This window comes from Microtus oregoni, unplaced genomic scaffold (genome assembly GCF_018167655.1).
Source record: "Microtus oregoni isolate MIOR12 unplaced genomic scaffold, Mior012 000006F_ref0000085, whole genome shotgun sequence".
NCBI classification, from domain to species: Eukaryota; Metazoa; Chordata; class Mammalia; order Rodentia; family Cricetidae; genus Microtus; species Microtus oregoni.
This window is the reverse complement of record NW_024543065.1, coordinates 44,069,092-44,093,835: the sequence shown is the minus strand read 5'-3', so window position 1 is coordinate 44,093,835 and position 24,744 is coordinate 44,069,092. Positions and strand designations below refer to the sequence as shown.

At 48.1% G+C, this 24,744-nt stretch overlaps 1 protein-coding gene across 1 annotated transcript; it reads right to left on the bottom strand.

Annotated features, from left to right (window-relative positions):
* Window positions 1-5,827: 5,827 nt before the first annotated feature.
* On the bottom strand, window positions 5,828-16,462 carry LOC121449362 (galanin like peptide). Its single transcript, XM_041653721.1, has 5 exons — window positions 16,379-16,462; window positions 15,287-15,335; window positions 11,066-11,146; window positions 8,407-8,484; window positions 5,828-5,908 (listed from the first exon to the last, which is right to left on the bottom strand). Exons 1-5 carry the CDS (start codon window positions 16,460-16,462, stop codon window positions 5,853-5,855), a joined length of 348 nt encoding a protein of 115 aa, XP_041509655.1. The 3' UTR covers window positions 5,828-5,852.
* Window positions 16,463-24,744: the final 8,282 nt, after the last annotated feature.

Genomic DNA, 24,744 nt, shown 5'->3' with positions numbered 1-24,744 from the left:
TTAGTGGAAATTGTTTAAAAGGCGATTTGTACAATTTGTATCTGAGTTTTACCTTGATATTATAAAGAATATTTTGTTCATGCATAATGCTTCTTCTTGCTATAAAAAGGGGAGTTCGGAAACAGCGCATTGCCACAGCCTTACAAGTCCATCTCTGGCTGTGGGCTTAGCTAGCTGATAAGCTTTTTGTGCCCCCATGTTTCCTGGAATAAAGTCTGCTTCTGATTTAATAGACTTTGGTGGTCTGTCCTCCATCTTTGCACGACCCCCTGTGGACCCATCATCCCTAATACAAAATGTGGTTTGTTTGCAAGATAAAATAGGAAGTCAAGCTCAGAATCCATCCCTTTTTTCCAGAGAGCTGGGCAGAGAGACCAGAAACAGCAGATTTTTATAATAAACAGGGGAGGACACTGTGTGTATATAGCCTTGGGGCATTTGTGAGGCTGGGTTTCCCCTGGAAAATGGGACTCAGTTGTGGTGACCAGGGCCCACTCAGCAGTGTCAGCTCAGGGATCTTTGCTTCATGGGATTCTCCCTGCATGCGCACGCACACACACACCACACACACACACACACACACACACACACGCACACGCACACAAACACGCACGCCGACGCACACACACTCTCTGTTTCAGGACCACACATCAGTGTCTTGTGTCCTCCTCTGCATGTGGTCACACCCCCACACTTCCTGTTTAAGGATTTCCCATGTCTTGTCTCTAAAGTGGTTTCTCCTCCCCTCCCTTCTACCTTCTTTTTCTCTTTGGGAGCCCAGATGCTAGGATCCAAGGCATGCACCATCTCACCTGATTTTTATGAGGAACTGGGGATCAAACCCAGGGCTTTACACATGCTAAGCAAGAACATCCTCAGCTTCTGGCTTTCTAGAGACAGAGTTTCTCTGTGTAGCTTTGGAGCCTGTCCTGGAACTAGCTCTGTAGACCAGGCTGGCCTCGATCTCACAGAGATCCGCCTGTCTCTGCCTCCCAAGTGCTGGGATTAAAGGCGTGCACCACCACTGCCTGGCTTTAGTGGTCTTCTAACAACCACCTTACCTAGGAAAGCTTAGCTTTCCTTAACTCACGGCAGAAGGGGAGGTCTCTTCTCTGCTTGGGACTGAGTATTGATGTGGGAGTGATTTCTTATTAATAAAGAAACTGCCTAGACCCATTTGATAGGCCAGCCCTTAGGTAGGTGGAGTAAACAGAACGGAATGCTGGGAGAAAGAAGCTGAATCAGGAGTCGCCATGATTCTCCCACTCCAGGCAGACGCAGGTTAAGATCATTCCTGTAAGCCAGCTCATGGGCTACACAGATTATAAGAAATGGGCTAGTCCAGGTGTGAGAGTTAGCCAAGAAAAGGCTAGATATAATGGGCCAAGTGGTGTTTAAAAGAATACGGTTTCCATGTAATTATTTCGGATAAAGTTAGCCATGCGGGCGGCCGGGTGCTGGGGATGCAGCCCGCCGCTCATGTTTCAACAGAGTGGCGCCCAGACGTGATGGACTAAATTCACTTAAAAACCTGAGAAGGCTTAAAAATAAGGGAGAGAGCGTTTAACACAGATTTTTGCTGTTTGTTAATGGCGTGCCATAGAGAGATTTCCTGATTCAGCATCAGCAGCAGAAAAAACGCTGTGTCATTTTAAAGCGCAGCTTCCTGGGGCTGTGCTGCCAGCATGAACTCTGGCTTTAAAGCATTTCAATGGATTTTATGGGACTGGATGTTTGTGTTCCGGCTTGGGATCAAAAGGAGAGTGCTCTACGACCCTGCCAATGGCTCAGCGTTCCCCACCTGCACCTGGGCAGACTGCAGAATCAGGCTCAGGCAGGCAGCTCTGCATGTCAGATTTGGCTGTAACTTGGATGAAAAGAATTTCTGTGCTGCACGCTCAGTCTCAGAATTAGAGTGCTGAGTGCCGCTCCTACCTGGCAGCCCCAGAGCTAGCACAAAATGGTACGTCCTCCATTTTGAAATTTTCCTGACTCAGCAGCAGGAAAAAACTGGCTGTTTTAAAATGCTGGCTTTCTGGGCTGTGCCGCCATTGCAATCTCTGTCTGGCTCCTGTGGGAGACAGAGCTTTTGAATGGAGCATTTGGAGTAAAGTGCTACAATTTGTTTGATGGCAACTAGACTGCTGTGTGCCTAAAAGGGGACATTGCGTGCCTCAGCTCAGAGGCACAAGCAGCTCTGCCATGCTAGTGGTGCAATGTGCAAGGATCAGAGGCACGAGCGGCTCCGCCATGTTGGACTGGGCGGGGCCAGCAGGCAGTACCTGTTTTTGACCTAGGAATGTCACAGCTTAGATTCTTAAGCGCCTAGTGATTTAAAGGCGCAAATCAAAAGTGCTCCTGGATAGTAAAAAATTGCAGATTCACAATAGGACAGATTCAGACCACTAAATGAGTCACACTGTTGGATGAATGTACGTAGGCTTGAGAGAAAGAAGAAAAAGAATATAGAGAATAAAGTTAATGGTTTAAAAAAAAGGTAAAGTCTTTAAAGAGACAGAGTACAGATAGTTAAGAGATTAAAAGAAATAAAGAAAAATAAGCCATGTAAAAATGGAAAATTCACAGAGAGTCTGGATTATGTATATTGGTTTTTCTTTAAAATTTTTGACTGTGAAGGAGCTAAGTACAGACAGACATTTCATTACATGGGCTGCCAAGCTAAACCAGAATGGATATAAGGGTATTACGATTTCAAAATTTGGGTCTACGGATATGATGCTTTGGAGAGGGTCTTCTTTTGTTTTCACAGAGGACCAGACCCTGTGGATTGCATCTATCCCAATATGGTATGATAGACCACGACCTCCCGAAAAGTTACTGCAAACACCCTCAAAAAATTACTTCACTCAACTGCCAACTGAGATAAACCTGACACACAGGTTACACCCTAAATGATCTGATTAACAGCGCCCCCATTCAGCAGGAAGCAGTTTGGAGAGAAAAAACTGCGCCCATGTTCCCAAAATATTGTTTGTAAATGTTCTTTTACATTTAAAGGGGGAAATGATATAGGTATGAGTAATTTGCATTGGTGTGGATTTTACAGTCAATTTTGTTATATGTATATGTATTTCTGATCTTGATTAAGGTATTGTGATTGTGTAGTTCATTTAAAAATGTAATGTATAATTAAGAAATATAGGTTAATGGTTAATCATCAATAATAGTCAATCTTGTAGTCATGTTAGTTAGATTTTCTAGATATATAGAGATACATTTCAGTTAGATAGACATTCTTCATATCTTTAAAAGACTGCAGAATATGGCATTTAATGTTTTAATAACTTAGGACTTTTCATGACAATGAGACATATCTGCTCCTGGTGGCACCAATCTACTTCGAGAGGAAGATGGGCATCGAAGAAGTTCCTTATGGAGTTGGATAGCCATTTGGGCAAGAAACTGCTCTTGCCTGGACTGTTGCATAAAATGGACACAGAGAACCCGCAGAGAGAGGACTGCTGAACTTGCCTAAAGGTGAGACGGTCTTTTGGGGTTCATGACTCATGAAAGAGTCTGCGAGACATTCTGCAGGACACAGCAGATAGTGACTGAACTGTCTTTGAAATTTCCTGCTTCATGGAAATGTCTGCTGGATACTATGGGCCTGAAGGCTGAAGATGGATGCCCCAACCATACAAAAGAACTTTGGGTGACTATCCAGGCAGCAAGATGTCTCAGTCATTTCTAGAGTTTTCTTATTTCTTGTTTACTTAGGTAGTATTATATCCTTCTGGAGTCTTTGATGGAGTTGAAGAATGAATAGATAGTTATTGTTTTCCTTAGTTATGATAAAAGATAAAATAGATATAAATATTGTAACTGTAATTCTTGCTTGATAACTGTTTTGCTATATGTAATTTTACTATGTTAAAGTTAAAGCCTTTCTTTTTTGTTTAAACAGAAAAAGGGGAAATGATGTGGGAGTGATTTCTTATTAATAAAGAAACTGCCTAGACCCATTTGATAGGCCAGCCCTTAGGTAGGTGGAGTAAACAGAACGGAATGCTGGGAGAAAGAAGCTGAATCAGGAGTCGCCATGATTCTCCCACTCCAGGCAGACGCAGGTTAAGATCATTCCTGTAAGCCAGCTCATGGGCTACACAGATTATAAGAAATGGGCTAGTCCAGGTGTGAGAGTTAGCCAAGAAAAGGCTAGATATAATGGGCCAAGTGGTGTTTAAAAGAATACGGTTTCCATGTAATTATTTCGGATAAAGTTAGCCATGCGGGCGGCCGGGTGCTGGGGATGCAGCCCGCCGCTCATGTTTCAACAGAGTATTGGTGCAATATGCATACATTTTCCAAAATCCGGGAAATGGAAGCCCGGAGATGAAGGCGGCTGCAAAGAAACGGGGCCTTCTTTCCAACCCTGTCCCAACCCCTGGCCGTCTAGCTCTTTGGCAGTTTGGGAAAGGAGAAGGTTGGGGAGTATGGGTTAAGGGACCCTGTTCAGTTCTGGGGGGGGGGGGGACAAGATACAGGGGCCACTAGGAACAGGCGGGCAAGTTGGGTGGGGCAGAGCCTAACATTAGGTGAACCTGATCCTAGTACCGAAGCTGGCCTTGAAGTCTGCAGTGCCTGGTCGTTGATCCACAGCTTAACAAGGTCTAGTGCGAAACGGTCTTCTCTGACGTGGGGGCAGAAGCAGCAATGATGCCTCGGAGAGTCTTCTCAAGCAAAGGCTCTCAGACACTTAGGTGTTGGCTGAAGACCAGAGAATTATCCCAAAAGAATGCTATTAGTCTGGGCCAGAGAGATGGCTCAACCAGTAAAGACAATTGCAGCCATCCTCATGACTTGGGTTCGATTCCCAGGACTAGAAATAAATATAAGAGTTTTTTTTTTAAATATTTATTTATTTATTATGCATACAATATTTTGTCTGTGTGTATGTCTGCAGGCCAGAAGAGGGTACCAGACCTCATTACAGATGGTTGTGAGCCACCATGTGGTTGCCGGGAATTGAACTCAGGACCTTTGGAAGAGCAGGCAATGCTCTTAACCACTGAGCCGTCTCTCCAGCCCAATATAAGAGTTTTTTAAAATGCAATTAGCCAGAATATATTGCAGGAAGGTTCTATGGTTGCCCACCTGCCTCCAAAGTGTCCCCTTAGGACTCTTAGGTCCCTTAATGACATCTTTTGTGTCTGCACATGGCTGTGTGTACCTGAGTACAGGTGCCGTTGGAGGCTAGAGCCGTTGGGTTCCCTGGAGCTGGAGTTTCAGGTTGTTGTGAACTCTGGACATGGATGCTAAGAATGGAACACAGGTCCTTTGTAAGAGCAGGAAGTACTTTTAACCCACGAGCTGTCTCTCCAGCCCCCAATTTTTCGTTTTCTAAAAAGTATTTATTTTTTATTATTGATGTATTAAGATTCAGCATGCGAGTGTGTCTGTGAATTTGTGAAAGCAATGCTGGTGGCTACAGAGGCCAGAGGCGTTAGTGCCCCTGGCGCTAGAGTTGCCCTGGGCTACGAGCCCGACAATGTAGGTACAGAGGTATTGCAGGAGGTGTCAGGAGCGCTAGAGTTACCCTGGGCTACAAGCCGGACAGTGTGGGTGCTGGAAACAGGACTCATGTCCTCTGGAAGAGCAAAATTTGCTCTGTACAACGGACTCATCTCTCCAGTCCCCCATGACACCTTAGACTTACCCCAAGAATAATCAATCAAACCAGAGACACTCCAGAGTTAGATCCGCATAATTCTTTAAATATTACAACATGTTGTAGTGAGATTTGGGGATAGTTTTGTAGGGTCTTGGTCTCAGAGCAATGAGAGGGGGTGGAAGGCCGGATGAGCTGGAAAAGAGTAAGGGGTGAGGCATGGCTAAGTCTCTATCAGGGCGGCTTCCCTGGGAATATCCCTGTCCAGGACGTGCAGATCTGTAACAGGAGAGCAATGGCAGATGGGTTAATGTTTGAAGGGTTCTAGCAGGCACAAGCAATGGCAAACATGACGCTGACAGGTTTTGCTTTTACCTTCCCCTCCCCTTGCTAAAAACCATTAGATTACAGTTCTCTCTCTCTCTCTCTAAGATTTATTTATTTACTTATTAAGTATACAGTGTTCTGCCTGCATGTATCCCTGCAGGCCAGAAGAGGGCACCAGATCTCATTACAGATGGTTGTGAGCCACCATGTGGTTGCTAGGAATTGAACTCAGGACCTCTAGAAGGGCAGCCAGTGTTCTTAACCTCTGAGCCATCTCTTCAGCCCCCCACATCCTTCTCCTAAGACTGACTACCAAGGTCCAGCTATCAAAGTATTGAAGTCCAGCAATCAAAGCCCCCTTTGGCTACCCTAATTAACATTCCTAATTAAAATTAAACGCTCAGCTGGTGGTGGTGCACGTCTTTTAATCCCAGCACTCAGGAGGCAGACGCAGGTGAATCTGTTTGAGTTCAAGGCCAGCCTGGTCTACAGAGCGAGTTCCAGAAGAGCTAGGACTGTTATACAGAGAAACCCTGTCCTGAAAAACCTAAATAAATAAATAGATAAATAAATAAATAAAATAAACTACCATTTGTTCATGGGCCATGTCTTTTTTTGTCTCCTCTCTATCCAGAGGCAGTCCTTTGTTCCTCCAGGACAAACACCCCGTCCCACCTCCCTTGTTCCCTTCCCCTTCTCCCTGGTCCTCTATCTCCCATCTCTGTCTCTTATTCCCTGCCCTCTGTCACTCTGGGGCAAATAAATCTCCTTTGTGCTAAGAACTTGGACTTGGGGTGTCCTAAGCCTATTGAGGTCCTTTCAAGTTTTAAGTTTTAAATTTTATTATTAACATTGCATGTGTGGTGTGTAGGAGGTGTGAGTATTACCGCGGTGTATGTGTGGTGTGGGGTGTAGGAGGTGTGAGTATGTGCCGTGGTGTATGTGTGGTGTGGGGTGTAGGAGGTGTGAGTATGTGCCGTGGTGTATGTGTGGTGTGGGGTGTAGGAGGTGTGAGTATATGCTGTGGTGTATGTGTGGTGTGGGGTGTAGGTGTGAGTATTACCATGGTGTATGTGTGGTGTGGGGTGTAGGAGGTGTGAGTATGTGCCGTGGCGCATGTGTGGTGTGGGGTGTAGGAGGTGTGAGTATGTACCGTGGCGCATGTGTGGTGTGGGGTGTAGGAGGTGTGAGTATATGCCATGTGTATGTGTGGTGTGGGGGTGTGGGAAGTGTGAGTATATGCCATGTGTATGTGTGGTGTGGGGGTGTGGGAAGTGTGAATATTGCCGTGGTGCATGTGTGGAGGTTAGAAGACAACTTTGTGGGGTCAGTTCTTTCTTTTGTGGGGCCACCCTTTACCTGGGTGTCGGAAATGAAACCCCAGTTACCTGGCTTTCTAGGCAAAGACTTTAACCTCTGGGCCATCTTTCTGGCCCCAGCAGGTGGACTTTGAGTAACTCCACTCTACCAATGATACAGAGGCCTGGGTGCCTTACAAATCCATTACTCTGTCCCCATGTCGGACCACAGTGTACTGGTTTTTAATATTTCAGATTTATGTTGTTATTTTATGTGTTATTTGTGTTTTGCCCAGATATATATTGGTGTACCACATGTGTGTCTGCTGCCCGCAGAGGCCAGAAAAGGGTGTCGTTTCTCTGAGAATGGAGTGATGGTTGTGAGCCACTCTGTGGGTGCTAGGGACAGAATCTGGTTCTTCTGCAAGATCAGTAAAGCGCTTTTAACTGCTGAGCCTTCTTCCCACTTCCTACCTTAGTTTTTGAGTCAGGGTATCTCATGGAACCTGGAGCCTGGTAAAAGCAGCCAGACTAGGATCATCTCCTAGGATCCCTACTTTTATGTAGGTGCTGGAGATCCAAACTCAAGTCTCCTCACCTGCGTAGCAAGATCTTTTCCAACTGAGTCACCTCCTTAGCTACAGATTGGGGAAGGGCAGTTTCGAGACAGGGTTTCTCTGTGTAGCTTTGGAGCCTGACCTGGAACTCACTCTGTAGACCAGGCTGGTCTCAAACTCACAGAGATCTGCCTGCCCCTGCTTCCCGAGGGCTGAGATTAAAGGTGTGTGCCTCCAGCACCCAGCTCAACTAGTTTCTGAAGGACTTCGAGGAGTCTGACCATGCAAGGCTTAGAAACAGAGGCACTATCAAGTTTTGGTCTAGGGCCTTAAATGGGAAAGTGCTCAATTGTAAGATCTTGGGACAGCATGGGGAAATTAGAGTTGGTCCCTGAGGCCGAATCTGAAGTGAAGGAATTGTTGTTGACCTGAGAGATGAAGGCAAGAGATGAAGGGAGAGGCGGGTGTGTGAAGCGAGAGGGGCTTGCAGAGAGACTCTCTTGGCTGGTTGCCACTCCTTCCCCAAGCTTCCTGCCGCTCACCCATCCTTTCATTTCCCCTCTTCTCCCTCCTCGCCTACATTCCCCATCTTTACCTTCATTCTTTGGTCTGATAAACGTTTCTACCAGGCTCCTCTTGGTCATCCGTGGAGAGCGGGAATAAGGGAGTCCATCTAGGGAAAGGGACAAGACATCATTGTTCGGTCAAAAGTGAGGCCCTGGCCCTCTAACACCCCTATATCCAAAGAGTCTAGAATGTAATATTGAGTTGGAAGTGTCACCCCAGCCCCTGGCCTGGGAATTGCCCCGGTCCGGACTCCAACTCCCAGCCTGCCAAGCACTGACCCCTCCCCAGGGAGGGTCAGGACCACTCCCACAGGGTATTTAGGCTCGCACTGGAAAAAGAAACACGTGGTCTTCGGGATTGCGTGGGCTCCTTTCCCCGCCATGCGGTCCCCATCCACTCAGGAATGTGGCATTAAACATGGGCATTTTTTATTTAGTTTAATCTGGTTTGATTGGAGTTCTTTTTTTTAATATTTATTTATTTATTATGTATACAATATTCTGTCTGTGTGTATGTCTGCAGGCCACAAGAGGGCACCAGACCTCATTACAGATGGTTGTGAGCCGGGAATTGAACTCAGGACCTTTGGAAGAGCAGGCAATGCTCTTAAACACTGAGCCATCTCTCCAGCCCTGATTGGAGTTCTTTACACCGGCAAAGAGGCTCTTTTTTTTTTTTTTTTTTTTTTTGATTTTTCGAGACAGGGTTTCTCTGTGGTTTTGGAGCCTGTCCTGGAACTAGCTCTTGTAGACCAGGCTGGTCTCAAACTCACAGAGATCCACCTGCCTCTGCCTCCCAAGTGGTGGGATTAAAGGCGTGCGCCACCACCACCCGGCTAGAGAGGCTCTTTTTAAGGGTTATTTTTAACAATCATGACGCACTAAAACGCCAAAGAGGGGCCAGCGAGCCAGTGCAACACTAGCTGAGTTTCTTTCCCATGATCCACGTGGTAGAAGGAGAAAACTGACTCTCCCATCAGTTGCTCTCCAACCTCTACACAGAGCTGTGGCTTGTGCACACACATGCACAATAAACAAAATAGGCAGATAAGTAAATGCAGAGGTTTCATGACGGTCAATATGTGGTTTCCCTTTCTTTATTCCCTTGGAATCTTTGAGTGTCCAGTGGCTCTCAGTCAGGCCTTTGTCCTTGTGAGAGACATTCAGCCATATCTGGGGAAGTGTTGGACCTCCGTGGCTGAGCAGAAAGGGAACGCTCTCAGCTTCGGATGTGTAGAAACCAGATATGCTGCAGTGTCACCTAGGATTGGCTCCCAGCAGCCAAGAGGGACCCAGCTCCAACCCTCAACAAAACCAACATTGGAAGCCAAGGCACATGGGTTCAGCACTGTCCCCTGCAGGTGACAAGGAGGAGGCAGCTCAGGGCAAGAACTGCTGGGCACTAGTGGGGAGGGGAGCACTCCCTGGCCCCTCCCAGCCAGCGTCCAAGACTCTCTCTTGGGAGAACTGTGGTTCCACAGTGTGCCAGATTGTTTAGGGTTTTGGAACTGAGCAAGGGCTGCTGAGCATGCTCATGAGCACTTGCAGAAACCAAGGGTTTGGTTAGAGTGGCCGGTCAGGAAGCTCAGGGCTGTGTGTCCCAGCATTGTGATTACAGACTCACACCACCTTGCCCAGCTTTCTTATGTAGTTTCTGGGCTTGAATTTTCATGCTTGCATGGCAAGCACCTTATGACTGAGCTGTCTTCCCAGGCCTAGCATAGTTAATTATAATTTTATTATTATTATTACTATTACATTTTTGTTTATTCATTGTGTATGTGTGTATATGTATGTGTGGTGAGTATATATGTGTTTGTGTTTAAGTATGTATGGTGTATGTGTATTGTATGTAGTGTATGTGTGGTGTTTGTGTGCATGTATGTGTGGTGTGTACGTTTGTGTGTAAGTATGTGTGGTGTGTGTGTATGTGTGGTGTTTGTGTGCCTTTGTGTGCATGCATGTGTGGTGTGTATGTGGGTGTATGTGTGGTGAATGGGTATATATGTGTGTGTCTCTGCGTGTGTGTATGTGTGGTGTGTATGTGCGTGTATGTGTGGTGAATGGGTATATGTGTGTGTGGGTATATGTGGTGAATGGGTATATGTGTGTGTCTCTGCGTGTGTGTGTGTGTGTGTATGTGTGGTATGTATGTGTGATGGGTATGTGTGTATGTATTGGTATGTGTGATAAGTGTGTATGTGCGTATGTATGTGTGTTTGTTTGGCACAGGTATGCAGATCACAGGACAACCTATGGAATCAGTTCTCCCCTTCCATCTTGTCAGTCTTGGATATCAAACTCGAGTGGCCAGACTAGGCAGCGAGTGCCTTTACCCACTGAGCTATCTTTCTGGTTCTGTTCTTTCTTGGGGAGGGCAGTGTGGAGAAGGGGTATCATGTAACCTAGACCGGCTTAGAAATCACCAGGTAACTGTAGGTAACTGTAAACTCCTGATGCTCCTGCCTGGGATCCCAAGTGAGATAACAGGCATGGACCACTACACCCAAATGAGATAGTGGCTACGATTTTACCTGGGGAGAAATGAAAAGCTTGACAGAATTACAGTTCTTTCTTCTACCTAGGAAGTGACAGGGTGAGGGGGTGGAGCCCACATCCACCAGTTTCCAAAGTCAACCAGAAGGTATGTAGAGGGGGATGCTGGAGATGCAGGAAACCGCTACTCACCGATAGCCTTCCACAGGTCTAGGATCTCAAGAGCCGAGTCCCTCTTCCTGCCTTGGTCTGCATTTGAGGGAAGGTGGGCGACTAGAGAAGGGATGGGATAAAGCAAGAGAGCTGTTTAACAGCATGACCTCACACGGGGCCCAGCAAGTCCTTCTAGCATTTGGCAGAATCACACCAACCAAAGCCACAAGGATAGGATATGCACTGACCAGACCTGATTTACTTAGCTTAGCCTAGGATTGTAACCTGCTGCAGAATAATCCTTCTGCCCACTGTGTGATGTATGTCACTACGATTGGTTTAATAAACAAGCTGACTGGCCAATAGCTGAACAGGATAAAGAGGCAGAAGAACCAAACTGAGAATGATGGAATGAGGGAGGCAGAGTCAGGGGAGTCGCCAGCCAGACGGAGAACAAGTAGGACACACAAGATGGGATAGGGGCAAGAGCCACGAACCTTGGGGCAGCACACAGACAAATAGAAATGGGTTACATTGTAAGAGTTAGTTAGTAACAAGCCTGAGCTATTGGCCAAGCATCTATAATTTATAGATTATTAATTATAATAATTAATAATTATTTGGGAGCAGGTGGTCGGGACAGGTCCACCTACAGTAACCCACCTATGTCTGAGGACAAATCTCACGTTTTCAGTTCTTCCTGTCATGTTGTCAAGGCAACATGGGGTTTCCTTACTTTCTTTTACATTTATTTGTTAGGTGTGTGTGTGTGTGTGTGTGTGAGAGAGAGAGAGAGAGAGAGAGAGAGAGAGAGAGAGAGAGGAAGAGAGAGATGTAGGGAGCAGTACACACGCCATGGCACTTGAATGAAGGTCACAGGACACTTAAAAGGAGTCAGTTTGCTCCTTCTGGGATTAGAACCCTGATCCTTACTCATCTAGCCAACTTGCTGGCTTCTAACTGAAGCCTGTGGGAAACAGATCTTCATTTCAGAATAAAAGCGCGGGAGACTTAGGATAGGAAAAGTGAAGCAGTGTGGCTCACAGTTTGTAGGGCCGGGCGGGCGCCAGCCTCAAATGGCAGGAGTGCTGACTAAATGCGGAGAACACTCCATAAGCCCTAACCTGTGGCCTCCTCTCTATTTTGGGACAAATTCTCACAATGTAGTTCTGGCTGGCTTGGAACTCCCTACGTAGACTAGACTGGCCTTGAGCCCACTGACCTCTGCCTCCCAAGTGCTGGAAAAGGCACATCCACCCACCCAACCCAGTTTAACTTCTAGTGAGCCGAGCCTAGCCTCCGGCATAGCGTGTGGTGACTTTGGTGGCTAAGAGCAAGTGCTCCGAAGAAGATTCATTTGGGGGAAGTGAAGAGGCAGGGGTGGAAGAAAAACCGGAAAGCAAGGCATCTAAATCATTATACGGTGCCCATTGTGGGCAGAGAAACTGATACCCACTGTGTGTCGGTATTGTGTAACTCATTGTTAAAAAACCGGAAAGCAAGGCATCTAAATCATTATACGGTGCCCACTGTGGGAAGAGAAACTGATACCCACTGTGTGTCGGTATTGTGTAACTCATTGTTAAAAACCACATTTCCTCGGCCTTTGTTTATCATGTATGTGTTTATGTGCATAGGCTCACCCAGGCCACCTCACCCCTGTACATAGGTTCACCCAGGCCACCTCACCCCTGTACATAGGCTCACCCAGGCCACCTCACCCCTGTGCCTAGGCTCACCCAGGCCACCTCACCCCTGTGCCTAGGCTCACCCAGGCCACCTCACCCCTGTGCATAGGCTCACCCAGGCCACCTCACCCCTGTGCATAGGCTCACCCAGGCCACCTCACCCCTGTGCATAGGCTCACCCAGGCCACCTCACCCCTGTGCCTAGGCTCACCAGTGCCACCTCACCCCTGTGCATAGGCTCACCCAGGCCACCTCACCCCTGTGCCTAGGCTCACCAGTGCCACCTCACCCCTGTGCATAGGCTCACCAGTGCCACCTCACCCCTGTGCATAGGCTCACCCAGGCCACCTCACCCCTGTGCATAGGCTCACCCAGGCCACCTCACCCCTGTGCCTAGGCTCACCCAGGCCACCTCACTCCTGTGCATAGGCTCACCCAGGCCACCTCACCCCTGTGCCTAGGCTCACCCAGGCCACCTCACCCCTGTGCATAGGCTCACCAGTGCCACCTCACCCCTGTGCCTAGGCTCACCAGTGCCACCTCACCCCTGTGCATAGGCTCACCCAGGCCACCTCACCCCTGTGCCTAGGCTCACCCAGGCCACCTCACCCCTGTGCATAGGCTCACCCAGGCCACCTCACCCCTGTGCATAGGCTCACCCAGGCCACCTCACCCCTGTGCCTAGGCTCACCAGTGCCACCTCACCCCTGTGCCTAGGCTCACCCAGGCCACCTCACCCCTGTGTCTAGGCTCACCAGTGCCACCTCACCCCTGTGCATAGGCTCACCCAGGCCACCTCACCCCTGTGCATAGGCTCACCAGTGCCACCTCACCCCTGTGCATAGGCTCACCCAGGCCACCTCACCCCTGTTCCTAGGCTCACCAGTGCCACCTCACCCCTGTGCATAGGCTCACCCAGGCCACCTCACCCCTGTGCCTAGGCTCACCCAGGCCACCTCACCTCTGTGCATAGGCTCACCCAGGCCACCTCACCCCTGTGCATAGGCTCACCCAGGCCACCTCACCCCTGTTCCTAGGCTCACCAGTGCCACCTCACCCCTGTGCCTAGGCTCACCCAGGCCACCTCACCCCTGTGCCTAGGCTCACCAGTGCCACCTCACCCCTGTGCATAAGTTCACTCGTGCCACCTCACCCCTATGGAGAGCAGAGTACACCCTGTAAGAACTGGTTCCCTCCTTCTACCATGTGGCTACTGGGAGCTCAGGTCATCAGGCTTGGAGGCAAAAACCACAAAGCCATCTTGTTAACCCTTCCCCTTTCCCTTTATGTGGATTTTAGTCTCAAACTCAGGGTATCTGGTTTGCACCATCAGGCAAAAAGTACCTTTACACACTGAGCCATTTTAATGAACATTTTTTATATTATTTGTTTTGAGACAGGGTCTCAGGTACCCCTTGTCTCAAATTCCCAAAGTAGCTCATGATGTCCTTGAATTCCTGATCCACCTGTCTGTACCTCTCAAGTGCTAAGATCAGAGGGCTGTGATCCCACACCTAATGTTATATACAGTTCTGGCATCAAACCCAAGGTTTTCAGTGAGCTAGGCAGTAGCTCTACCAACTGAGCTATGTAGACAACTTACTTAAACCTCATAACCCTCTCCCCAATGTGGGGACCACCATTGTCTTCCCTGTCTCAGAGCCAGAAATGGAGACCCAGGGAGACTAACCCTGAATATCATGGCAGGCCCTGCCTGCAGTCTTCTGCCTGGACTACAGAGGGAATAGCTTGAATCTGAACCACCCCCTACAGGCTCATGTAAATGGAGGTTTCTCTCCCACCTAGCAGTTCCTGAATAACCACTCTGAGACTTAATATTAATTGCAAACTGTTTGGCCTATCAGTTCAGGCTTATTATTAACTAGCTTAACAGCGCTCTTACCCGCTGAGCCATGTCTCCAGCCCCTCTCTTAATTTAACTTAACCCAATTCTATCGTTCTGTATTTACCATGAGGCTCATGGCTTGTTACCTCACATCTTGCTTCCTCGGCAGCTGTTGGTATCTCCCTGACTCCATCTTCTTTCTCCCTGTGTTTCTGCTTGGATTTCCCCCACACACCCGACTCTATTCAGCATGGCTACTGGCCAAATCAACTTCTTTATTAACCAATGGTAATAAAACACATTCACAGCATACAGAGGGGCGTCCCACATCAGGCTCAGGTTTTGAACACTTGTTCATTCCCCTAGAATTTCTAGAAGGTTGTGGAACCTTTCGTAGGTGGGGTCTAACCAAAGGAAATGGGTCACTAAGGGCAGGCCTTTGAAGGTTTTAGTCTGACCTATAGTCCTGGCTACACAGTGATCCCCTGAATTCCTCCACACCCTCCCTCTTCTGCGATGCATACTGACCTGCCAAGCCTTGCCTACCATGATGGAGGGGACCCCTCTAAAACCATGAGCCACAATGAATCCTTCCACCCTTGACTATCAGGCATTTTGGTCATAGTGATGTAAAAGCAACTGATTCAGCATCTTTGTTGGGTTCACAACACGACTGGCATCAGGTAGGCATAAGTGAAGGTCAGAATATGGAGAAAAAGCGCTTACCAGGACCCAGGAGATAACCAGCACTATTGAGGGTCCATCCTCCTCGTCCCTGGAAGAGATGAAGAAAAGTGGACCAAGATAAGAAAGTGGCAAGATCCCAGAAGTCTAGGGTAATGCAGATCACAATATCACCTTGATACTAGCCAGTGACACAGCTCTGCTTAGTCCCTAGTTCAGCCCTGTGCAGTTAGGATCTCCTATAACCTAGCAAGTGGAGGGCCGGGGCAAGGTGGCTCAGTGGATAAAGATGCTTTGGTGAAAGCATGACGTAGTTCAAGCAGGACATGGAAGAACAGATGTTACTCCTGCAGGTTATCTTATCCCATTGCATAATGTACAACCCCCACAACAGACGGACAGACAGACTGTAAGAAACAGGACTAGCTCAAGTTACTCTCCAATGTCTGACCCTCCTGCTTCTGCCTCCTGAGTGCTGGGATTACAGGCACACACCACCATGCCCTTGGGGATGGGACCTAGAGCTTCTCCCTCGTAGACAGGCACACCACCAACTGAGCTACACTCATCATCCTTTTCTCTCTCTCTCTCTTTTAAAATATTTATTTATTTTCTAAAAAAAAAAGAAAAAAATATTTATTTATTATATTACATTGGTGTTTTGACTGCACGTATGTCTGTGTGAGGGTGCCTGATCTTTTAGAACTGGAGTCACAGACAGTTGTGAGCTGCCATATGGGTGCTGGGAATTGAACCTGGGTCCTCTGGAAGAACAGTCAGTGCTCTTACCCGCTGAGCCATGTCTCCAGCCCCTCTCTTTTCTTATCTCTTTATTTTTTATTAGAATCTCACTATGTTGTCCACTGGCCTTGAATTCACAACCCTTCTGCCTCGGCTTTCCGAGCGCTGGGATGACTGGCAGGCGCCATCACACTGGGCTGAAGAAACTCAATCCCAACCATCTATTTTTCACCTGTTCTCCACTCCACTCCCAGGGCCAAGCTGATGAGGTCACCCCCGTTTTTCTTCTCAGGTTTATGACATTAGCTTGTCCCCTACAACAAGACCCCCCCCCCGGATCAAACCAGAAAAAAACAATGTAAAACCTCTCCTCAGAAGGGAGGTGTTAGTTACCCTGCGAACAGGCACAGTCTCGGGTGTCCCTGCCAGGCTCAGCAAGATGACGACAAGGAGGACCAGATGCATGGAGCAGGCCATTCCGAAGCTGGAAGAACACAGCACACAGCTGATGGAGGCTGCAAAGACAGAGCGAGCGTTATCCTTGAAACTGCGTGGCGGTGGCGCACGCATTTAATCGCAACAGTCTGGAGGCAGAGGCAAGCAGACCTCTGTGTGAGTCCGAGGTCAGCCTGGTCTACAGAAACTTCCAGGACTGACAGGGCTACACAGAAAAGCCCTGTCTCAAAAACACAAAACAAAAAAGTTATTCTCCACAGCAGGGTTGTGTACCACTGTGATATGGTGGCAAGAGTTTTAATGAATGGAATTGATCTATTCTACCCCCCAGAAAAAAACGAAAGTGCACACGGTGTCTGGAGCTGAATGAGTCTGGCCATATGCATGAAGCGTGACATCACTGCGGTGCCCAACAGTGGGTAGAAAATGTCTTTTTTTTTTTAATTTTTAATTTTTTTTTTTGAGACAGGGTTTCTCTGTGTATCTCTGGCTGTCCTGAAACTCACTCTGTAGACCAGGCTGGCTTCGAACTCACAGAGATCCACCTGCCTCTATCTCCCTGGGTGCTGGGATTAAAGGCCTGTGCCACCACTGCCCAGGGTCTTTTTATTTTAAATGTATCATAGAAAAATAAAATGAACATTCTGATCTGTTTGTTTTGGCATCTCTCCTCTTTCTGTGTTTTTTGCCTGTGTAGGGGTAGAGGTTGGGAATTGGAAACTGAACTTCGGGTTTCTCACATACAAGTACTCTACCGCTAAGCCACACCCCCAGCTGCTCACCGAGGGATTCTAAGCAGGAGCTCTATCCTTAAACTATACATTGCTGGTACTTTTAATGTGATTTATTTTGATATAGAATCTCACTAATTTCCTCAAGGTAACCTTGACTTCATTTTTTTTTTTTTGAGACAGGGTTTCTCTGTAGCTTTGGAGCCTGTCCTGTCCTGAAACTAGCTCTTGTAGACCAGGCTGGCCCCGAACTCACAGAGATCCGCCTACCTCTGCCTCCCGAGTGCTGGGATTAAAGGCGTGCGGTGTGCCACCACTGCCCAGCCCTGCCTCAGCTTCTTAAGCAACTAGAATAGCAGGCTTGTGCTACAGGATAAACCTACAGGATGCTCACTTTTTAAACTCAGGCTTGCTTCAAACTTTGATCCTCCTATGATAAGTATATGCCACATCTGGCTTAAGGTTTTTTTTAAGCTTCATTTTGAAATATGTGCTTAAATAAAACAAGGACTCAGAGGTTAAGAGCACTGGCTGCTCTTCCAGAAGTCCTGAGTTCAATTCACAGCACACATACATGGCGGCTCACAATGAGATCTGACGCCCTTTTCTGGCCTGCAGGCATACATGCAGGCAGAACACTGTATTCATGATAAATAAATAATTTTTTTTAAAGGAATAGGCTGTGCACCCCAGAGGTACAGGCTGGAGGGTCAGGAATGCAAGGTCATCCTTGGGTTTGAAGCTAAACTGGAATACAAGATACAGTTTAAAAATGAATACTGGGCGGCAGTGTCGCACGCCTTTAATCCCAGCACTCAAGAGGCAGAGGCAGGCGGATCTCTGTGAGTTCGAGGCCAGCCTGGTCTACAAGAGCTAGTTCCAGGACAGGCTCCAAAGCTACAGAGAAACCCTGTCTTGAAAAAAAAAACAAAAAAAGAAAGAATGAGAGGAAGAGGAAGAGGGAGAGAGAGAGAGAGAGAGAGAGAGAGAGAAAACTTGAAGAGATAATTTAGCAGTTCAAAGTGCTTCCTTCTCTTCCAGAGGACCCAAGTTTCAATCTCAGCATGCACACTGACAGTTTACAACTGCCTGTGACTCTGGCTCCAGGGAATCTGTCATTCTTTTCTGGTCTCTGTGGATACACACACTCACACTCACAAATTCATAAAAAAGATGAAGCTAGAGAGATGGCTCAGTGGTTAAGAATACTTGCTACTACCAAGGTAGTAGTGGTACACACCTTTAATCCCAGCACTCGGGAGGCAGAGGCAGCAGGTGGATTTCTCTGAGTTCAAAGCCAGCCTGGTCTACAGAGGGAGTTCCAAGGATAGCCAGGGATACACAGAGAGACCCTGTCTCAACAAAACAAAACAAAACACTTGCTACTATTGTAAAAGAGAGAGGGAGGGAGAGAGAGAGAGAGAGAGAGAGAGAGAGAAGAAGAAGAAGAAGAAGAAGAAGAAGAAGAAGAAGAAGAAGAAAGAAGAAGCCTGTGTTCAGTCCCAGCACCTACACCAGGTGGCTTACAACCTCTTTAACTCTGGTTCTAAGGAATCTAACACCTTCTTCTGACCTCCACGGGCACCTGAACACACATGGTGCATATGCATGTAAGATCAAATGAAATAAATCTTGAAAAGGGAATGAGAGGGAGAGGAAGTGAGCATACACGATGGAGAGATGGCTCAGTAGACAGACAAAGCACTTGCCTAGAAAGGTTGAGGACTGGCGTTCGGATCCCCAGAACTCATGGAAAAGTCGATTGCAGGAATGTGCTTCTGTAACCCCAGTTGTCTTACACTGAAATGGAGGGTGGAATGAGGAAAGTGCCCGCAGCTCACAGTCAGCTACTCGGGTATCCACAGCTCCACAGCTATAAACAAGAGACCCTGGCAGCCGGAGGCTGGAGAGATGGCTCAGCAGCTAAGAGCACTGACTGCTCTTCCAAAGGCTCCGGGTTCAATTCCTAGCACCCACATGGTAGCTCACAACTGTAACTCCACTTCAGGGGATCTGACACCTTCACCAGACATATGCAGGCAAAACCCCAATGTACACTCAATAAATGAGAGAGAGAGAGAGAGAGAGAGAGAGAGAGAGAGAGAGACCTTGCATCCAACAAGCTGAAGGGGCTGAATGGTGAGAATCAAACCTCGGATTGCCCCCGACCTCCACACCTACCCTACAGCACTCGAAAACAAACGGGAAAGAGTAGAGAGGAGGGAGAAACGAGAGAGTCAGTTAACGGAAAATGTACAAGTATATACAACTGTTTTCAGTGCTCATGGGACCTTTCCCCACGGGTCTCCAAATCTGCCGTTTGCACAGAACCTATGTGCATCTGCCCTAGAAACCGGTGCCAGAGCCCCTAGATCCGGAATTATAATCGATTGTGAGCCAGTCGATTGTGAGCCAGTCGATGATTGTGAGCCGTTTGATGAGGGTGCTGGAAACGGAGCCCAGGTCCTCTGTAAGAACAGCAGCGGCTCCTAACCACGGAGCCAACTCTCCAGGCCCCTCCTGTATACTTTAGCTTGCCTCTAGACAATGTTGCCTCGCACAAGGGAAAGAAAAATCCTCCATACATAGTCTGCGTGTGGAAGTCAGAGGACAAATTTCAGTTCTCTCCCTCCATCTTGTGGGTCCTAAGAATTGAACTCACAATTAGCTTCCAGCACCTTTATCAGCTCAGCCATCCAACTGGCCTTCCCTGGTAACTTTTATATTATTTGAATCTACTGATTTAAAAGCTGTGGCATAGAAAGCTAACTGTTAGAAAAATGAGACAGGAAAAGAATAGAGTATTGGTCACCAGAGCCAGATGTGACGGTACACACCCGTAATCTCAATACTCCAGAGGTGGAGGAGGAAGATTAGAAATTCAAGGTCATCCCCCCCCCACCTCTCTCTCTCTCTCTCTCTCTCTCTCTCTCTCTCTCTGTGTGTGTGTGTGTGTGTGTGTGTGTCTTTAATTTTTACTTATTTAATTTTAATTTAATTTGTTTTTGTTTTTGTTTTTTCAAGGCAGGATGTCTCTGTGTAACCCTTGCTATTCTGGAACTCCCTCTGTAGACCAGGCTGGCCTCAGACTCAGTGAGATCCATCTACCTGCCTCTGCCTCTCAGGTGCTGGGATTAAAGGTGTGTGCCACACCACCGTCGGGCAAAGGTCATTCTCTTGTACACAGCAAGTTTCAGGCCAGCCTGGATTACAGCCTGTCTCAACAACAGGGCTCAGCAAGAAGGCTGAGCAGGGAAAGGAGCTTGCTGCCAAGCCTAACGGCCTGAGTTCAGTTCCCAGGGAAGAGAAATGATTCCAAGAAGCTGTCTTCTGAACTCTCCAAGCATGCCTGGGGCACATAGGCAAGCACACACATACACAAAATAAATAACGTAGCCGGGCGGTGGTGGCGCACGCCTGTAATCCCAGCACTTGGGAGGCAGAGGCAGGCGGATCTCTGTGAGTTCAAGGCCAGCCTGGTCTACAGAGCTAGTTCCAGGATAGGCTCCAAAGCTACAGAGAAACCCTGTCTCGAAAAAACCAAAAAAAAAACAAAAAACAAAAACAAAATAAATAAATAAATAAATAACGTGATAGGGGCTCAGCGGTTAAGAGCACTGACTGTTCCTCCAAAGGTCCTGAGTTCAATTCCCAGCAACCACATGGGGGCTCACAACCACATGTAATAAGATCTGGTGTCAACTTCTGGCCTGCAGGGACACATGCAGGCAGAACATTGTATACATAATAAATAAATCTTAAAAAAATAACTAATAAAAACTGTGATAGAAAGGGGCACAGTAACTCCTCCCCTCCCCGCGCCCGTCTCTTACCCACTATCACCCATCCACGGAACTCACCCATGCCCAGTCTTTCCTCCCCACCATCTGCACTCTGCTTCTGTCTCTGCCAGTCCCTTCCTAGTGACCCATCACCGATGCCCATCTCTCTGCAGTTCCATCCTCTCATGTTCTTGTCATTCCCCAGAACACTTTTAGCATGACAGCCCTCAGTCCCTCCAGCCTCCAACCTCCCCTCCGGCCCGGGCTCAAACCTGGGTGCAGTCGGCCACACTCAGCAGCTCTCAGGGTCCTGGCTTTTATGCTTCTGAGGAGAATGAAAAGTTGGAAGAGGTTAGGGAGAGAGAGACAAGGGTGGGCGGGGTAAGGATGGAGGCGGAGAGAGGACTCATCCACTTGAGTGTTTATTAGCTGGTCTGTGAGGTCAGACAAAGGTGCTTTGTGGCAGAGAACATTGCTCTGCCTCAGCCGCCCCTGGCAGAGCCTCGGCTGGAGGCACGCTGACTTCCCCCCACTGTCTCTTTATCCTCCATCTGACCTGTGTATTCCGTTAGTGGGCCGTGCCACAGCAAGGGTGGGGAGTACTCACCACGGCGTAACAATTTGTGAGTACTGGTTTCCTCCTTCAACTGTGTGGGTCCCTCAGGCCATCTCAACCCCCTGGTGTTTCTTTTCTGTCTCTGTTTTGACACAAGGCATCTGGAATCCAGGCTGGCCTCAACTCGTCTTGGCGGAGGATAACCTTGAACTCTTGATTCTCCAGCCTCCATTTTGTGCACACAGGTGCGCACGTGTGGCTGAGTGTGTGTGTGTGTGTCTTTCTGTCTGTCTCAGTGGTTTCCTTTCCCACAAACCTCGTCTCCCCCTGGTGCAGCATCTCTCTAGCTCCGCATCTCACACGGCACAGGACATCCGTGTGGCTAAAATGATACTGAAATGGCTCCTGGAGCGTAGCTTGAAGACTCACACCTGTGATCCCAGCACTTTGGGGGCTGAGGCCTGAGGATCATGAGTTCCTGGACTTTAGTGAGACTCTGATCCAAACAGAAACAAAACAAGGGACGAGGGAGATGGCTCAGCAGTTAATAGTGCTTGTAGCACAATCTTGAGGACTGGAATTTGAGTTCCAGCATCCTGTAGCAGCCAGATACCATGCACCTCCCTGAGACTCCAGTCCAATTTTAAAGTGCAGGGAGGGTGCAGACAGAAACAGGTAGATCACCAAGGCCTGCTGGCTTCCAGCCTAACCCAGAAAATATGAGGTCCAGGTTCAGGGAGAGACACTGCTTCATAGGAATAGGTGGAGGATGGTGCAAAAGGGCACCCAATGCCCTCTGTGCCTTTGTGTGTGCATACAGGTACACTCACTCATGCACGTGCGTACGCGTACGCGCACGCACACACACACACACACATACACATAAATGCACTAAAATGACATTTATTTATGGCAGGCACATGCCAAAGCATATGTGTGGAGGCAGGAGGACAACTTGTAGGAGTCAGTCCTATGAAGAGAGTCCTGGGTATTGAACTCAGGTTGTCAACCTTGAGCTATCTCACCGGCCAATAAATAATTTTTTTTTTAAATAGTTCCTGGATCTCGATAAACAGCTGTAGGATGGCTACTGATGGAGGCCATTGTGTCTGCTCTAACTCCTTCCATCTTTTTATTCTGTCCCTCCATTTCCGTCTCCGGAGGATGAACCTTAGGAGAGAGTTCAACCCTGCCACTGGCCGCTGCTCCGGGAGAAACCGTGGAGAGTCCAGGTCTCCTGGACCTTTTCTTCCTCTCTGCTAAGAGGCCTCTTTCCCATATTCCTCGGACCGGGGACGACTTTGTCTCGGTCTCCGCCTTCACCCCACCCTCAAAGTGCTCCTACGGGAACCCCTCCCCTGCCCCGCCCTGTCCATCTTTGTTCCCGCTGAACAAGGTAGAGTCGTGGGAGGAATGAAAGAAAGGAGCTGGGGAGACAACAAAGCCCTTGTCCTGAGGTTTCTTCTGGGAGACCTCAGATCTGGGGGAGGACGAGGAAGAGACTTAGGAAGGAGAAAGTGACAAGGAGGTGTAAATGGCTTTTCTGGGAACTGGAAGGGAGGAGGAGCAGTGATGTCCTCAGGAGAGGGGACAGAAGGGCTGTGGGATGGAAGCCTAGAAAAGGTTACCAGGAGACGCGGAGAGAGGGAGGGGAGAGAAGAGAGACTCGAAGACCTCACTGCTAGCCTTTCTCGCTCTCTCTTTTTCTTCTTCTTTTTATTTTTTTTTTTTGAGACAGGGTTTCTGTGTAGCCTTAGCTGTCCTGGAACTCATTCAGTAGACCAGGCTGGCCTTGAACTCACAGAGATCCACCTGTCTCTGCCTCCCAAGTGCTGGGATTAAAGGTATGCACCACCCAGCAAAATTTCATTTTCATTTTATTTATGTGTGTGAGAGAGAGATCACATATATACAGGAGAAAGAGGGGGGTGTCACATATATACAGATGCCCACAAAAGCCAGGAAAGAGTGTCAGAACCCCAAGACCTGGAGTTACAAGCAGTCATGAGCCACCAGATATGGGTGCTGGGAACTGATCTTGGGTCCTCTGCAAGAGCAGCAGGCACTCTTAGGCCCTGAGCCATTTCTCCCATCTCCACATTTCCACATTCCTTCCCAGGGTTCTCCACTCCTCCCCACCTCTTCTCACTGCCTCCTTTTTCCTCTCTGCCTCTCCTTGCCAGGGGAGTTGTTGTGTCTCTTTGTCGCCAGAAGAGGGAGCCAAACTCAGGTAGATCCAGGCCATGTCTGAGCCGGCACTATGACAGAAAGCCTGGGTGGCCACCCTGGGTAGCTAAGTTTCTCCTCCACAACCCCTCCATCTCTGCCCCTCAAGTTACCCACTCCCATGCCTCACTGATAAAAGTCAACTTCCTCTGGGGCTCCACTTCTAAAATAGGCGTTTCTACCACGACTTTCTAGCTCCCCTCCCTTGAAAGCCCCTACCACCACACCTTACTACTTTCTCACCTCAGGGGGTGTCCAAATGAAATAGATAAATGTGAATTTTTTTTTGAGACAGGATTTCTCTGAAGCTTTGGGGCCTGTCCTGGAACTAGCTCTTGTAGACCAGGCTGGCCTCGAACTCACAAAGATCTGCCTGCCTCTGCCTCCCGAGTGCTGGGATTAAGGGCGAGCACCACCACCACCTGGCCAAATGTGAAAACTTAAAGCTAACATGCACAAATGAGAGAAAATGTGGGGTGTTTGCCTTTCTGTGTCTGATTTACTTCATGCAGAATAATTGGTTCCGGCTCCATCTACCTGTGAATTTCCGTTTTGTTTTTCCAACACTGAATAACAGTCCCTCGTGTAAATGTAAATCTCCATTATCTGTTCACTGATCGATGGGCATCCAGGTAGCTTCCGCCTGCTGGCTACTATGAGCAGAGCAGCAATGAACACGGATGGGCAGGTGTCTCTATAGTGTGGCAGTCCCGTCTTTGGGGTAAATGAACAGAGCAGTGTGGCTGGATCATGTGCTACAGCTACTTTCCATTTCTCTGTCTCCCTCCCTCCATCCATCCCTTTAGAAACCACGATGCTGTCTGTAGTGGCTGCACCAGTTTGTACTCTCATTACAATGAGAGCACGTCCGCCTTCCCCCACACTATTACCAGAACTTGTCATCAAGTTATTTGTTTGGTTGGTTCTGGTTTTTTGAAAGTTTCTCTGTGTAGCCCTGACTGCCCTAGAACTCGCTCTGTAGACCATGCTGACTTCAAACTCAGAGAT